Here is a 17,594-nt window from a genome sequence, read left to right on the forward strand (position 1 = left end):
CCCGGGATGGAAACCCCGCCGGTCTCTCGGGTCTGTGTTCGTGACACATTTGTCTGCATTTCTTTTGGTGTGTGCCCAGGCGTGGCAGTGCTGGGTCACAGGATATGTGCACGCAGTCAGGTGTGCTAGGCACTGCTAGTCTCCAAAATGAATGAAATAGTCCTCCTCGCATCAGCAGCCCGGGAGAACTCCAGTTCTTGCTCATCCTTGTCCACAAGTGTGATTGTCAGATCTTTGTCTTTTCTTTCTTTAAGCTATCAGCATGAAGTTGAGCACCTTTTTCTGGGTCTAATGACCCAGTATCACCTTCTGTGAAGTCTTTAAGTCTCTCGCCTACTCCTCCACTGAGGTGTCCATCTCCTCATGATGATTCACAGCAGTTTGTTATGTGTTTTGCACATCATCTCTTCGTTAATTACATGCATTCACATGTCGTTTTTGCTCCCTGTGGCTTGCTTTCTTCTACTCTCTGAAAGGTATTCTTTGTTAAACCAAACTTTAATTTTAATGTAGTCTCATTTCTCAACGTGGAAGGGAACGAGTGGGTAGTTCTTTATGTATCGTATTGAAAAATCTCCATGCTTTGTCTCATGAACATATTCTTCTGTATAACTTATAAACCATTGTGTTTCTGAATCTGCAATAGCTTTGTGTTAATTAATTGGATATCTTGCAAATGATAAAATGCTCAACTACTCTCATGATAACAACAGTAAACAAACATTTTACTGAACCCTTACCGTATGCCACCACACTGAACACGTTTTACAATGTGAGTCCACTCAAGTCTTATAGTGGTATCCATCTTTTAACCAGTTGGTATGGATTGTGTACCCCCTCTGTGGAAGCTAAGGCTACAAATGCTGATAATTGGATGCCAGTTCACAGTAACTGAGTGGTGGGGCTGGATTCAAACCAAGCCTCTTGTTTCCCAAAGCCCCTTATTGTCTAAGCATATTACTTATCCCATTACTATTACTTTTTATGCTCACAAGAACATGGGCGAGAGTCAGTGATTATGGTAAAAAGTGACTTTTTCTCTTTCTTATAATTAAGCCACTTACTTGGAATATTTGAAAATTGTAACTTGATTTTGGCCATCCTTGCCTCACTGTACAAGTTAGATGATAACTTGGTTGATTTCAGGATGTTCTTCGTTTTTACCTACACACTTCTCATGTGAATTCCCTTTGAAAGGACTTTCCTGGCCGTAAAATTGCTATTAGAATCTGAATACTCAATAGGTCACATTGAATAAAATTCTTTTGTGGCAGCATAGGACCTTATTCATGAAAACCACTGTGTCCTCTTGTTTTGGCGAAATTTTTATGCTGCTTACGTGGGACAGAGCACAAAATGAACCTTTTCAGAGGAAATTACTGCTCTTTGGGATCCATGAGGGCATTTTCCACCTTCTACTTATTGTAATCCACATGACCCTGGAGGGGCTGAATTTGAAAGGAACCTGTGTGTGCAGGGGGTGAGGCGAAAGCGAGGGAGAGCGAGCATGATTATGGAAATAATTTGTAGGTTATTTCAGCCCCGGGGCTCAATTCAGTGCACACAGTTTCCAGAGCCCGTATGCTGCTGATCTGATGCTGTTATTCAGATTTGCTGCCCATGGAAAAGAGATTCGTGTTACCAGCAGAAGTAGAAGAGGGGTTTTGTGTCCAAGACGGGGGTGGGAATGGACATGAACGTTAGAGAGTTTATATATGAAAAGTGCTATGTTGTTTACAAAGGGGAAGCTAGAGCTTCTGCATTTCAACTATTAATATTTTTATTAGTGTTCTTCCCTCCAACTGGAAGCCAGAATCAGCGACATCACCTACAAAGCACAGTTTCCTCTCAGCCCTTTCTTCATCCATTACTATCTTGGTGACTTTTACGGTAACATATCCTAATATTAGTTTTCAATTTCTATATTCAGTGCCTTGGGAGCATAGTTAGTAGAGTAAGAATGATGCCTGACTGGGTAGAAAATCATTTAGAATTATGTTTCTGAAGGAGTGGTCCAGTGGTTAAGAATCTGCCTTCCAATGTAGGGGTGCTCATTTGCTTAGTTGTGTCAGACTCTTTGTGACCCCGTGAACTGTAACCCGCCAGGCTCCTCTGTCCACAGGATTTCCCTGGCAAGAATACTGGAGTGGGTTGCCATTTCCTTTTCCAGGGGATCTTCCCGATGCAGGGGGCGTGGGTCCAATCGCTTATGGGGAACTAAGATCCCATGTGCCGAGGGGCAGCTAAGCCCATGCGCCACAGTTGGAGAAGCCCATGCACTGGGATGAAGACCCAGCGTAGTCAAAAGCAAACAGACAAAAAACAAATGAACAAAAAAGAAGTGTAGGAAATATTGTCTCTAAGGGGTCATTGCCTTTCCATAGAAAGTTTCTTGTCATTTATAGTGTCTCTTGTATAGCTATGCACATATATATATATATATATTTTTTTTTCGATCCCAAACTCCTAACCTATAAAGCATGCACAGTTTTAAAAGACTTTTTTAAAAAATAGTATTTACACCTTTATGTTGAATTGGGTATTAGATGTGGTAATGCAAGTCAAGTGTCTGATAGGTAGCAAATGCTCACTAAATGTTATAGTTAGCATTTTAACTAGAAGAAAAAGAGACTAGTTCCCTGTGCTTCTCTTAAATAAGTATCTTTATAGAAGTTGAGTGTGGCTTCTCTGAGGAGAGACTAAAGCTTTGAGTTTGATAAGCTTCTGAGGAATAATTACCTTCAAGTGCCCCACGTGACTCTGTGTATCAGACTTAGTGAAGATCAGTGTCTTATGCCCTGGACAAGGACAGCCAAGTTAGAAAATGATCTGGAAATCACCTTTTACCTGGAGCATCAAGAGGACTGGTTAGAAAAGCCTGTAGAAGGGACTTCGTATTTGGACTTGAATAGATTAGCATCAAGCCTCCTTCTCAAGGCTGGTACCATTCCTACAAGGCTCCTGACAGCTGGTCAGTCTGGATGGCTACCATCCCTGGGAATCGCCCATTTACTTGGTTAGTTGGCTCCACGTTCTAGAAAGTTCTTCATCGTGTTGCGATGATACATTCTTTCTGGCGACATTTGCCATTTCTGTTTGCTTCCATATTTTCCCCCAGAGTTTCAAGTAAGCCTTTCATGCTTATTCTTCCTGATAACCGTCTAACTACTTGAAAACCGCTCTCATTTCCCTGCGCCATGTCTCCTATTTAGGTCTCCCTACCCGAGGTTTCCAAGCCAGGCTCCCAGTGGTCCTGCTCCTTTCCTGAATGTTCTCCTCATAACTGTGACCCAGGACCCCACACTCTGTCCTCGTGAGGCCCGCCCTGTGCCTCCTGCATTTCAGTCCCTGCTCTCTCATTTCTTCCATGATGCTGGTGTCAATTCCTTAAATTATTAGAAACCACAACAAACCGTTGACTCATACCCAGCTTGTGGTCTATTTAACCCTCAGTGTCAAGATCCTTGTCATCTTATTTTAATAGATTTCTGAAAACTCCAAGTTGCAGAACTTCAACTTAGCTCTTCAAAATTTTATCTTTGTGGTTTTTGTCCTTCTAATGAAATCATCTAGGATGCTAATTTGATCTTCTGTGGTGTTTATATCCCTCTTAACTTTGAGTTAAAATATAAAGATACGACAGTCTCCAAGTTTGGTCTTCGTTAAGTGTTCGCTTGGTTTCTAGCCAAGTCCTGTTTTCCCACCACTGTAGATCATTTTCCTACCTCTAGCCAGCCACTTTAGGAATATTTCCCTTTGGTTTGGGCATAGGTTTGTTGTGATGAAAGGTCACTTCTAGCACGTGTGGATCCCCATGCCAATTTTTTTAATCTCTGTGAAGGATTGGACTCAACCCAGATGAGCTTGTCAGTACTATTCTGGTGGCTCAATGTCATGCAATCTGGTGAAAAGAAATAGCAGGTATGACCTGTGAGCCATAGACTCATGTCCATAGACTCTTATTAATGCCCCATTTGGGATAGAGGATCATAGAGCTCCCTGAAGGGGTGCCTGCTGAACCTGCCCATTTTATGCCCCAGGGGGGCCCTTTTCAAAGCATGAGGACCCATTGGCCCAGCTCTAAGGAGAGTATTCTTGGAGAGTATGGGTGTTGAGGTGCACAATAAGTGCACAGGCTGGCCACTGTTTACAGTGCCTGCCCTACTGTTAGTGTGTTCAGAGGTTTCTCCACGTTATGTTAACAGCACAGTGGAGAGGTACAATTGTGACTGAGCTCGAGTGTGGTCTAGTATACTATTATGTATCGTCCAAGGAATATGTTACTGACCCTGTTCTGCTTCCTTTTTACAATATTTTAAATTTGTATTAAGTTCATACAAACAGATAATTTTATTTATTTGAAATATAGTTAATTTACAATGTTGCATTTGTTTTGAGTGCCAGCAAAGTGACTCAGGTCTACAAATGTATATATATGTATTGTTTTTTAGATTCTTTTCCATTATAGTTTATTACAAGATATTGACTACAGTTTTCTGTCCTACACAGTAGGACCTGTTGTTTATCTGATATAGATGGTTTGTGTATATAATAGTCTGTATCCCAAACTCCTAATTTATTCTCCCGCTCCACCCTGCCTTTCCCCTTTGATAACCATGAGTTTGTTTTCCTTGTGGGTCTGTTTCTGTTCTGAATGCATAGTTTGGAAGAATTCAGTTAACCTTATAAGACCTACAGTGAAGTTCTCTTCTTATCCTTCCTTCCATGAAAATTCAGAATTCAATCAGTAGTCCCTGTTACGCTCTTTTGACGTCCCCATGCTGTATGACCATATAAATGGTATTAGCTGCTGAGCCAAATAGTGTACTGTCATTTTATTTATTTTTTTGCTTGTAGTTAATGACTGTCTTTTTTTTTATGCTTAATTTGCTTATTTTTTGGTTACTTCACTGTATTTTTAAAATTCTCTAATTTATTGGGTAGTTGATGAGTACTGGGGCTTTCCCTGGAGTCTGCCCTCCCCTAGCACTTGGTGCCTTTGCTCTAGTCTTGTGTCTTTCAGGCCCCATGTGTTACAGTCACCATGTGACCTCTCCCGTGGGCTTCGGTGTCTACCTTTCATGCTGGAGGCTTTCATCACGTATCTGGTGATCCTTAGTTGTCTGATCACACTTAAATACGAGGTACCAAAGAAGTACTTGGGTCTCACTGGTGCATGTTGATACCTACTGGAGGCTTCTGCAGCATGAACAAATGGGGAGGCTTTTGGTGAAGGGGGCCCCAGTTGACAATATTTGTTGGCCTTTCCTGGGGGTTACTCAGTTGGCCAGAGATGGATCCTGCCGTGGCCATTCACTGTGTCAGGTTTACAGGTATTCCTTTGTTTTGCAGTAAATAATTCCTTCGTCTTTTGGGGTCTGGTTTTCTGGGGCCTGAAGCCTTTCTTCTTTAAAGAGTTCACCTTGAGTGGGAGGGTTGCCCAGTTACATGACTTTCCTCCAGTAGATGAGATGAGCCTCAGGTTACAATTATGGGGTAATATCTATAATTTTCTTTATAAGTGTTAACAATGATAGTTTAATGAACCCTTATATAATAAAACTCTAAAATGTGTTAAACAGAAAAATCAATGAGAAAAAAGACTTCTTAGAAACTCACACAGGAACTTCGTTCCCAATTAGCCTCTTAAAAATACGTAACTTTATTCTTTTTCCTTTTTGTTCTTTCAAAGTGGAAAAAGTTCAACCTACTTTACAATTTTTCCTGCACTCCTATACACTCAAATGATGTGAAATGTTAGTTTCCTAGACCTGGCATATATTCTCTAGTCCTCTTGTTTAGAGTGAATTTCCCTTTTCCTGCCATTCACGTAAACCATTGATTATCTGAAATCAAGTATCCTCCATTCAGTTGGATAATTGAAGCTGGATCTATTTAAATACATAATGAAGCCCTGAGCTTCATCTTAACTCTGTGCTCAAACGGGGCTCTTATGCAAAATGCATTTTTTTGTTGATTACATTCCTCCTTTGGCAAGAACTCTATTATTTCCTTCACTGAACTTTATACAGTATTTATAGCATCCCCAGCAGGCAAAGGAAAAAGCACACGATTCCCTCTCTCTACCTGTCTGCTGCTGTTTGTTTAATGAGAGGTGATGGGTGTGGAAGAAGTTGAGAGGGTACCACCTGGGGGTCTCCTTCCTGCCTCTGATGGAGGGCTCTCGAGTGGACCTGGTGTTCCTGATTAAGCTTGCCTGGTTCAAGAAGGTGATGCAGGGTGAGCAGCTTTGAAAAGCTTTTTCTAGCATGTCAGAGTTTAGATCCTGGCGTGGCCACACTGGAAAACATTGTATCAAGTGAGTGGTTTGCTGTGATCAAGTCAGAAATGTTCAGCCTGTAATATGGCCAGAAACCGTTTCGTCTCTACTTTACTTGCTGTTGACAGCAGTCAGCGTGGTCTGTACCCACCCTCTCTTCCACACGTAGCCTTGTGTATGCCACTGCCAAGGGACAGACTCTGCTGAAAAGCTCATTGAGTGATTGTCCTTCTTAGAAATTGATTTGTCCTAATGATGGAGAATGGCAGAGACCAGTGTGTTATTTAGACAGGACAGCAGGAACAAAATTTCTCTCTAATGGCGCTGCCTTCCATCTCTGACAGCTTTCAGAAGTGGTTGGTGGCTTGAGCGTTTTTAATAGTTAAAAGGGCTGCTTGTTAAATTTTTCGTAAAGCTGTGATCGCATTTTCTGAACATCTTTCTCTAGATTATGAGACTTGGTAGGTTTTTCCCCTTTGTTTTTACTTTGTCTTTTTTAGAAAAGTTGTGATAGAATATACAGAACATACCAACCATTTCCAAGTGCCCAGTTCAGCAGCATTAGGTAATTCAGTGTTTTGCAACCGTTACCACCATCCATTTCCAGAACTCGTTTCATCTTGCAGAACTGAAACTCTGTACCCGCCGAACTCTCCATACCCCACTTTCCTGAACCTCTGGCAACCACCATCTTCTTTCTTTTAAATAAATTAATTTCAGGATAGCTGCTTTGTCAGAATTAAATATACACCTTTCAAAGGATGTTTGGCTTCATCAATTGGTATCAGTTTCCTTCATTTCCACCTCTTAACTGGGAGGCAAACGTAAACTCTCTGACATGAGAATGGAGTGTGTTGCCCTTGATGGAGAATCTCACGTGTGGAAGGAAGATGGGATTCTCTTTTCATTAAGTGAAGAGAGTGAAAAACTGTTGTTCTGCAGAACCTATCAGCCTCTGGCTCCTCTTGGAGTATATTATACAGACTCTTAAAAAAAGCATTGGAATTGACATATATACGCTACTGATACTATGTAAAGGATAGGTAACTAACAAGAACCTGCCATGTAGCTCAGGGCACCCTGCTCAACGCTCTGTCGTGACCTAAATGTGAAAGAAATTCAAAAAAGAGGGGATATATAGCTGAGTCACTTTGCTGTACGGTGGAGACTAATACAACATTGTAAAGCAACTGAACTCCAATAAGAAATTAAAAAATATATATATAAAAAGCATCACTTATTTCAAAATGAATTTTTTACTTTGCTAGTATATCAGTCAGGACAGCTTAGGTTATGCTGCAGTAAGGAGCAACCCTCACATCTCTTAACATAACTTTTCATTCCTGCCATGTGTCTGATAAGACATGGGCTATGACGCTGTTCTCATCCGAGGCACTTAGGCACCCAGGTGGACAGAAGCTGCGTCTTGTTCCTCCAGGACTTCCAGGACTGTAGGCCAAGGGACCAGAATAGGGTGAAGCAGGCTTTTGTTTACTAGTAACATGTTTATTAGGAACATTGCTTCTGTTGCCGAAACTCAGCTTCTGCTCACTGTTGCCAAATAGAAGCATGGAAAACAGTTTTGGGTGAAGTACAAGAGGAGCTTTTATTGCTTTGCGAGGCAAAGGGGGCCACAGGGGGCTAACTGCCTCGAGACTGTGTGACTCACCCTGGGGGTGGATAGTGAGGAGGAGTTTTATAGTGTTCAAGGACCAGGATGTGATTAGCTCGCGGACGCTTCTCAGATTGGTTGATATCAAGGTGAAGTTTCAAGCGTCATCAGTCCTTTGGCTTCAGCCAGTCTTGTGTTTGTGTTTTTGTGTCCCAGTTTTCATCTGGAGGGGGGGGTCTGCTTCCTGTAAAAACAACTTAGGAATGTGTGTCAGGCCTTTATCTAGATATTTCAGGGAACTGGGAGTTCGGGTGATTCTGTCCTGTGGCAGAATTTTAGTCTAAATTGTTACCAGTTTTCCCAGCTCAACAGTTATCCTTTGTTTCTACATTTTCATCTTTCCCAATCATTAACTCTTGAGTCAGCATTTTACTTCAGAAGACAAGGGTTCGGGTCTATTTCTGTGTCTCCGTTACAGTGCTGAGTCACTTCCATCGTATCCATCTCCTTGTGACCCTAGGGATTCTCTAGGCAAGAATACTGGAGTGGGTTGCCATGCCCTCCTCCAGGGGATCTTCCCCGCCCAGGGATCGAACCTGCATCTCTTAAGCCTCCTGCATTAGCAGGCAGATTCTTTACCACTGGTGCCACCTGGGAAGCCCCTGCGCCTCCATCGCTGCCCTGCAAATAAATTCGTCAGTACCATCTTTCTAGATTCCATACACATGCGGTAATATGCAGTCGTTGTCTTTCTCCTTCTGACTGACTTCACTCTGGAGAGGGTGGGACGAGTTGAGGGAGTTGCGTGGAAACATACATATTATCGTATGTAAAATATGCAGTCCGTGGAAATTTGCTGTGTGACACAGGGAGCTCAGCCCAGCGCTCTGTGGCCACCTAGAGAGGTGGGATGGGGTGGGAGCGGGGAGAGGAGTTCAGGAGGGAGGGGATGTGTGTGTACCTGTGGCTGATTCATGCTGATGTATGGCAGAGGCCAGCACAATATTGTAAAGCGATTACCCACCACAAAAAAGAACAAAAAGACGAGGGCACAGGGGCTTGTACTTGTTTCACTTGTACTCAGATCCATTGACCGCAGCCAAGTGACCTGACCACACCTAACTTCAAAGCCAACAGGAAAATTCCATCCCCCCATGTCCCTAAGGGGAGCTCAAAATAAGTGGGCAACACCAGAGACCCCACAGCTAGGCTTTTAGAGCAATTGGTGAGAGCTGAAGGGGTCTGGGGTGGTGTATGTAGCATGTTAAAATTAAAAAAAAAAAATAAGATGGAAAGAGATCAGGGTTTATGATAAATGACTGTGTCATCCCTGCTTTGACCAGGCTTTAGTTCCTTCATCTGTAAAATCATCCCACGGACCCCCTTCTTGATGAATATAGTCATTTAAAAAGTAAGGTTTGTAACTGGATTTAGCAGAGTTTGTATCAGGAATTTTAAGCTCTTTCTAACTATTCCTTGGGTATTATGTCAGGGCTGTAGATATTTGCTTTTCTTCCTCGGGGGTGGGAGAAGGGAGGCAGAGATGTATGAAGATGGTCCTGGGGGAATAGATGCTGACTTTTCAAAGAGCACTGATGCACCAGCTGTTTTCACTGGAGACGACGTCCTCTCCTCCTTAGTGACACGTGGTATCTCTGCATGGATTCCATCTGAAAGAGCCCCACAGTATCCTTTTCACATGGGTTAAAACACCAGCTCCCTTCACATCTGAAAGCTCCTTGTTTCCACTGAGCTGTGCGTACAAAGGGGAAAAGCATATTTTGGCTCAAGGGACTAGCTGTTCGTCAGATGCTCCCAGGCACTTTGGAGGACAAAGAAGGTGATGCTGGAAAAGGTCATGCTGTTGGGAACCTCCATTACAACCCTCCAGCGACACTTTTTCCTGAAAAATAAGAGTCTAATGTATAACATTTTTAGAATAGTTATAGAGAAGTTGGACTTCAATATTAGGGTGATATATCTGGGAAGGATCTTTTAAAAACTCTCTGTTAAAGTATAATGTACACACAGAAAAGTACTCTTTTTGATGATGTTTCTTGGGCATACCCGTGACATACACTCATGTAACTGGCACCCAGATCAAGAAGCAGAATATGGCCAGCACCCGAGAGACACCCTGTGCTTCCTTCGAGATGCTACCTCCCCTCTGCCCCGTAATCCCCATCAAACGACTCTTCTGACTTCTAACAGTGTACATTTGTTTTCCTGCGTTTGTACTTTACATAAATAGAGTCTTTAAACTCTTTTGTGTTTGGCTTCTTCTCCTCAGTCTTAATGTGGGGCTCCCCTGGTGGCTCAGATGGTAAAGAATCCGCCTGCAATGCGGGAGAACTGGGTTTGATCCCTGGGTTGGGAGGATCCCCTGGAGGAGGGCATGGCAGCCCACCCCAGTGTTCTTGCCTGGGGAATCCCCTGGATAGAGGCGCCTGGCGGGCTACGCCCATGGGCTCGCAAAGGTCTGGACAGGACTGAGCGACTAAGCACACAGCACATGTGAAGCGTCTCCCGTGTTGTAGTGTGCAGTCACCGGTCTTTCGTTCCCGTTGCTGTGTCATGTGTCACTATGCGATCATCCATGTTTTTCATTCATTCTCCTGTTGACAGGTGTTGGGATACTTTTTAGTTTTGTCCATTGCAAACTGTACTGCTGTAAACCTTTCAGGACATACGTTTTGGTGAACACAGGAATGCATTTCTCTTGAGAACATACCCACGAGTGCATTTTGGGGGTCACAAGGTGTTTAGATCTTCTCCTTTAGGAGATAGCGCCAAATAGTTTTCCACGCCAGTGACACCAGTTTAGCATCCGCAGCTCGTAAGAATATTTTGGTTGCTCCATATCTTCGCCAATACTTGGTATTTTCTTCATCGAAATTTTTCTTTTCGAAAAGCATCCTTACTTGATTGTTTTCCCATCTGAACTGATTCCTTCTCTAGTAAGATTTTTTAAAAGGGTGGGGGTAGGGGGGATAACTGCACCTGGCAAATTACCCACTGAGGTTGAGAAACCCAAAGACAGCAAACATTTCAGTTGCACTAGGCATGAGGAAGCGTGGTGGTTTTATATGTGGGAGGATCTTAAACTCTGTTTTTCTGGAATAACTTTAAAGTGATACATCAAGACAAAATGGAAGGTAATTGCTTTCCAAGAGGAGATTAAAGATTAAAAATTTGCAGCTGAGTCTTTAACGCTTAAAGAATTAAAGGGGGGAGTGGGAAGTAAAATGGATAAAGGTAGTCAGTTACACGCTTCCAATTATAAGCTGATTAAGTCCTAGGTATGTAATAAAAAGATGAGTCTCCTATACACACATTGCATTTTTCCCTTTCTCTACCTACAAGTATTTACCTTTGACTTCCAGTATCTTTATCTCTTCTTCTTTTCCCACCGAGATGAGTCCATCTGCTTTATCAGGTGCTGTTTCTTTAGGAGAATGTCTAGCTTATTGAAGTCTTCCTTAGATACAGGCAAGTGTTTTGTTGTAAACGTAACAACGGCCAGATTGCCTAGGTTAGCCCGGTGTGTGGTGTCTCTGCTGGCAGACTCTGTAATATCTGATGCTGTTTCATTTGTGGGATATGAAACTGATGAGATTCAGAAATAACATAAACCCTAGTGGTGGTACCTTCACTTAAATTTCAGTTATGTGGGTGGAGTCCTGTTGTAGAATATATTTTCACACCATGGCTCAAATGAGTGAGAAAAGTAAGAAGATGCATCAGAGAGAAAACAAAAAAGTAACAATGTTTTGTGATTGAAAAATGATGCTGTCAGCCAGTTTAATATTGAAGTAGCCAAAGAGATCCTCTGTTCAGGCTGAAGCATGGTTGGGTCTGAGCTAACTTCTGAGCATTTACTAAGCTTCTCTAAGGAGATGCTCATTGATTGCATTCCTAGAGAATTAATCATAGCCTATGATGACACATGAGCTGTCCCCCCAGCTTTTGCCTTTCAGAGCACCCGGAGTTACAGCAAGCCCACTTTGAAGTCATCTGCTCATTGGTGGGTGTCTCCCGCCAATGTTAATTGTCTTTAAAGCTCCTTGACCTGGTCATTCTAAGTGGCTGGAGTTCTCCTCGGTGGTCGCTATTTCTAGATTCTCCCCTGTGTTCCTGAGTTGGTAATACTTCTAGCTCCTGGATCTCCATCCCAGCCCTAGTTGTGTTATGGCTGCTTGGCTTAGGCAGGGCACCTGAGGACTGGGGTCACAGCAGGTCACTGGGGGCAGGGTTATCGCATTTTCCTTGGCCGTAATATCCCTTGGCTTCACTGTCACCTCTGACCTGACCTGTCCCCTCTGAAAACTGACCTTTGCTTCATAGCAACTGTCAATAAGAAAACAAGCTCTCTGAAACACCTACTAAAAACCTTAATTTATCTACTTATAAAAATAATTATATAGTGGAACTATATGTCACTTTGTTCTGTATTTTCCCAGTCTCCTGTAAATGTGTTATCATACTTTCATTATTTAAAAAAATTAGAAGTTAAAAAAGAAACCCAAACTAAGCTATCTGTATAGAACTGTCCACAGACTCAATGGGCATGAATCTGAACAAATTTCAGGAGACAGTGGAAGACAGAGGAGCCTGGCATGCTGCGATCTGTGGGGTCACAAAGAGGCGGACACGACTTAGTGACTAAATGATAGTGGCAGATAGAATTGGCACATACACCAGTGTTTTGGTTTGGCCTGCTGTCACAAACTACCCGAGACTGGGTGACTTTATAAACATTCTGAAGGCTGGAAGTGTGAGATGAGGGTGGGAACATGGTTGGGGTCTGATTGGGCACGTTCCCTGATTCATAGATGGCAGTCTATGGAGCTCTCAAGCTAGCTAGCTCTTTGGCTTCTTTTTATAAGGGCACCAATCCCCTGTATGAAGCCTCCACTCCCACGACCTCATTACCTCCTAATACCATCACACTTGGAGAAGGAAGTGGCAATCCACTCCAGTATTCTTGCCTGGAAAATTCCATGATAGGCTTCAGTCCATGGGGTCGCAAGGAGTCAGATAAGACTGAGCACACAGTACCATCACACTGGGGGTTAGGTTTTCAATGTTTGAATCTGGGGCAGGGGGTTGGATACAACCATTCAATCTGTTGCAACAACTGAGCTCAAGAAGTACGTGAGTGAGCTGACATGGCGGCCTCATTCCCGACAGCCCCTGGGAGCGAGGGCTGGGTGGAGTGGTGTCTGACTGAGACGCCCTCGTTTTATCTGCTCTCTGAACAAGGCGGTCAGAAAGGTTAGCCTTCCCCACGGGGTGTGTAGACCCTTCTGCTTGACCCCCAGCCAGGGCTTGCCTGGAAATGCACACTGGTTCTTCTCTGCTGACCTCTGTGGTGCCCGTTTCTTCTCGGGCCCCACCCTGCCCCTCACAGACCACCAGCCAGACGGAGCTGGAGAACTGGATCACCGCCATCCACTCTGCTTGCGCGGCTGCTGTGGCAAGACACCACCACAAAGAGGACACGCTCCGGCTGCTGAAGTCGGAGATCAAAAAACTGGAACAGAAGATTGACATGGACGAGAAGATGAAGAAAATGGGCGAGATGCAGCTGTCTTCCGTCACGGATTCAAAGAAGAAGAAAACTATATTAGATCAGGTAATTGTTCTCCCGTGTACAGACGTGGGCCAATCCTCAGGTCTTGAAAGGGGTGTTTCTGCTGCCTTGGAACCGAGAAATATCCTTGGTTATCTCCTCCTTGTCAGCCTGTCACCCAGGCTGCTAGATTCTTTATTTTGACTGTCAGTTCTTCTCACCAGTTGTTCACAGTTGATTGTTATGAGCTGAAGGGAACAGTATTACATTGGAGGAAAAACAGAAATCTAATAGAGGAGCCCTCCTGCTCCCACCAGTGGCAAGCTGTTCTTGGGGATCTGGGTAATTGGCATGTCTGCGATTTCATTCCCTGTGGTATCAGGTTGACTTGGTGCCCAGCTGTGATGGGTCTAACTTCATCCCTGACTCCTCAATAAAGTTAAATTTCTATATTTAGTAAAGGTAGAGTGTGCTTTAAAAATATGTGTATAATTGCTGTATATGCAGGTAAGTGTATTTCATGCTAAAAAGGAAAGATTTAGTGAGATAACAGAGGACATTTTGCCTTCTATTCAGTTGTTTTAAAGTCTGTGATAGAGACTTCCCTGGGGGTCCAGACGTTAAGACTCTGCCCTTCCAATGCAGAGGGCACTGGTTCAATCCCTGTCAGGGAACTAAGATCCCACATGCCATGTGGTATTGCCAAAAAGAAAGAAAAAAAAAAATTAAAGTCAGTGATAGCCATTTAGCAACATTTTGAAACTTTGCCTAGTATGTAGGAAGTAAGTATGTGAATAAACGCTATTTAAATAATTGATCAGCATATGATCTTCTGAATTCCTCTCTGTCTGTTCTTTCCCTCTATTATCCTGTTCTATATATTTTTTAACCAGAGGTGAAATTCACATAACACAAACTTAACCACATTAAAGTGTACAATTCAGCGGCATTGAGTACATGTATAATGTTGAGTAACCATTATCTCTGTCTAGTCCCAAATACCATCTACCTCAAAAGGAAACTCCGTATCTTTTAAGCTTTTGCTCCTCTCTGCCCCTGGCATTCTGTCTCTGGGTTTGCCAGTTTCGGATGTTTTGTATAAATGGAGGAGCATAATATGTGACCTTCTGTGTCAATGTCTTTGAGTTAGTGTAATGTCTTACCGACTGGTCCACGTTGTGGTATGCACACTCCGTTCCTTTTATGGCTGGATATTACTTCATCGTGTGTGTACACCACAGTTTGTTTACCCATTCATCTTTTGATAGATATTTGGGCTAACCACTGATTAATATCCACATCACAGCCAAGATCCATGAGCCTTCACAATATACCTGTTCCAGCTCTTACTCTTGCATTACTTTGTTCAACCGTCACATCAGCCGCAGGAGGTGGGTATTATTTTGCCACTTGGAAAAATGTGGAAACATCTTGGATCCATTTGGTGGTTGAAACTATATGTTCCAGAATGTGGATCTTCACCATTAGTATTTTCCATGGTCCCACCCTGTACATTCAACCGCCCACCTGCTTCCAAAACTCTCGGCCTATTTGTCTCTGATTTTGAAATCACTTTGCTTTTCTTCTTCTCTATCTTCCTCTGAAAAACCACCCCTAGGTAAGTCATATAATTCTTCAGGGCTGGAATTCCTCTGCGTTTTTTACTTCTCCCTCAGGTTTGTGGTTCTGAGCCTGGAGCTGATGGTCTGTCATGGTTGCAAACATGGAGTCTATGATGGGAGGGAGCAGAGCAACTAAGGCTGTATGTTCTGTGTATCATACTGAATGTAGGACTATAGATTGCAGAAAAACATGTAAGCTATGGAAACAGCAAAATGGGACTTGTTATTACCTAAGAAATTTAGGATACCTGTCGTTTACCTTTTAGGATTAAAATTAATACCTTTGCAACATGTGGATTTGTAACATTTATGTGGGATAAAATTGTTAACATTTGCCTTCTCTTTTTCTTCTTTCGTTTTTTCCGTGTTTTCACCACTCTAGATCTTTGTCTGGGAGCAGAATCTTGAGCAGTTCCAAATGGACCTGTTTCGGTACCGCTGTTACCTAGCCAGCCTCCAAGGCGGGGAGCTGCCCAACCCTAAAAGGCTACTTGCCTTTGCAAGCCGACCAACCAAAGTGGCAATGGGCCGCCTTGGAATTTTTTCCGTGTCATCTTTTCATGCCCTGGTGAGTAGAAGCTAATGTGTTTTTGATAAATATCCATCTTGACTATTAATCCTGAGCACGACTTGACAAGGATCTCTGAAGTGGTTTTCCAGTTTTACTGATCTGTGTGGCTTTGATACGTCCTCTCTCAGCCGTGGATGCAAATCTTCATTTGAATCTCTTTTGACATTTGTTACTTCAGCTGGTCTTGATGGGCCCTAAATTACTGTGCAAGAAAATATGAAAGGTATTACCTCAAGAGCTCTTCACATGGGGTACTGGTGGGTAACTCATGTCATTTTTGGGTGGTGTCATGCTTTCAACCCCAATATATATTTTTTCTGTTATTCTTGTGGATATGATAAGTGGAGAGCTTGTTCTCTCACACACAAATGTGTTTCTCTCTCAGTTTCTCACATGAAGACACATACACCATATATTGAACAGATTTCTTTAAAAATCTTCCTTTTCACTTTTTCATCATAGTTTTGAAAGTGAAAGTGTTAGTCGCCAGTCATGTCTGACTCTTTTCGACCCCATGGGCTCACCAGACTCCTCTGTCCATGGAATTCTCCAGGCAAGATTACTGGAGTGGGTTGCCATGCCCTCCTCCAGGGGATCTTCCCAACCCAGGGATTGAACCCCGGTCTTCTACATTGCAGGCAGATTCTCTACTGTCTGAGCCACCAGGGAAGCCCCCATCATAGTTTTGGGTGACCATAAATACCTGATTCATTTGAAGAAGGTCAAGACCTTTCTGTGTTTCTCAGCCCGACATAAGTAGTTGCTTGGGGAAGAGAATTTTCATCTGATCTCCAGAGCGGCAGATTGGGTAGTTGTATGTTTGCAATCTGTAATTTCATGTACTTGCTATATTGCAAACAGCTTTATGTACTTTGGGTTCCTTTCTTCTCAAACATCGCTATGCGAGCAACACGGTCTTTGCCTCTCCAAATGAACACCCACTGAAAATGTGCTGCACCTTAGCGCACTTGCTGTGAGACTGAATGTCAAGTCCCAGATTCCAGAAGCCGCCTTGGAGAACCTTTCCTGTGGGGCTCTGGGCGCTGTGTCAGCTGCACGCTTCAATTGATTCAGAGCTGTAATTCACTCAGAGGCGTTTGTGTTCTTTATAAATAGATTAGCATCATCATTCAGATAATTAGGGTAGATTTACATTTTTTAAAGAAGTCTTAAACCAATTTCTGGAGTTATTAGAACTGGCATCCTGATTTGTTCTACTAATTATAGCTCAGCTTTTGGTCTCCTGGCTACCACCTCTCCGTACAGCTATTAAGTCTTATTTTTTTAGTGGCACTGGGTCCAAGGGCTGTGATCAATTAATCTTGCAAACGGTCTTCAGTTTGTGGCTCTTGGTCTGTTTCTGTGAGACCTGGACACTGCTTTGTAACTTAACCAAATCTTAGTTTGCCTGTTCTGCAAAGTAATTGTGAGAAAAATTCTTGTTTACCACACTGTGAGAATGTCATCAGTTGAAGCAGCAGTCTTACTAAGGAAAGGGCTTCCCTGGTGGTTCAGACGCTAAAGAATCTGCCTGCATGCTGGAGACCTCAGTTTGATCCCTGTGTCAGGAAGATCCTCTGGAGTAGGAAATGGTTACCCACTCCAGTATTCTTGCCTGGAGAATTCCATGGACAGAGGAGCCTGGCAAGTTACAGTCCTGGGGTTGCAAAGACTGAGACATGACAGAGCAACTAACACTTTATTTCACTTTCTTATGTAGGAAGTTTGATCCCCATGATGGTGCATCAGTGTTATTACTGGGTTGGCCAAAAAGTTTATTTGAGTTCTTATGGAAAAACCCGAACGAACTTTTCAGCCAACCCAATACTAAATCCCAAGCCATCCAAATGGCTGTTTCCTTCTCCTGGGCTTGATAAACTTTGGAGAAAATAATCTTGCTGTCCACCTAAAACTTCTGTGTTTCTATTATTTTCCTC

The 17,594-nt window shown here is 43.0% G+C and overlaps 1 protein-coding gene across 11 annotated transcripts in view; it reads left to right on the plus strand.

The window, feature by feature from the left end:
• Window positions 1–17,594, plus strand: part of TIAM1 (TIAM Rac1 associated GEF 1) — a 466,993-nt gene that overhangs the window by 332,626 nt on the left and 116,773 nt on the right. For all 11 annotated transcript variants that reach the window (XM_070785816.1, XM_070785836.1, XM_070785822.1 and 8 more), the window contains 2 exons: window positions 13,303–13,527; window positions 15,469–15,654. In XM_070785816.1, the coding sequence (XP_070641917.1) occupies window positions 13,303–13,527; window positions 15,469–15,654 (411 nt within the window). The remainder of the gene's footprint in view (window positions 1–13,302; window positions 13,528–15,468; window positions 15,655–17,594) is intronic.

Source organism: Bos indicus, chromosome 1, assembly GCF_029378745.1.
Source record: "Bos indicus isolate NIAB-ARS_2022 breed Sahiwal x Tharparkar chromosome 1, NIAB-ARS_B.indTharparkar_mat_pri_1.0, whole genome shotgun sequence".
NCBI lineage: Eukaryota > Metazoa > Chordata > Mammalia > Artiodactyla > Bovidae > Bos > Bos indicus.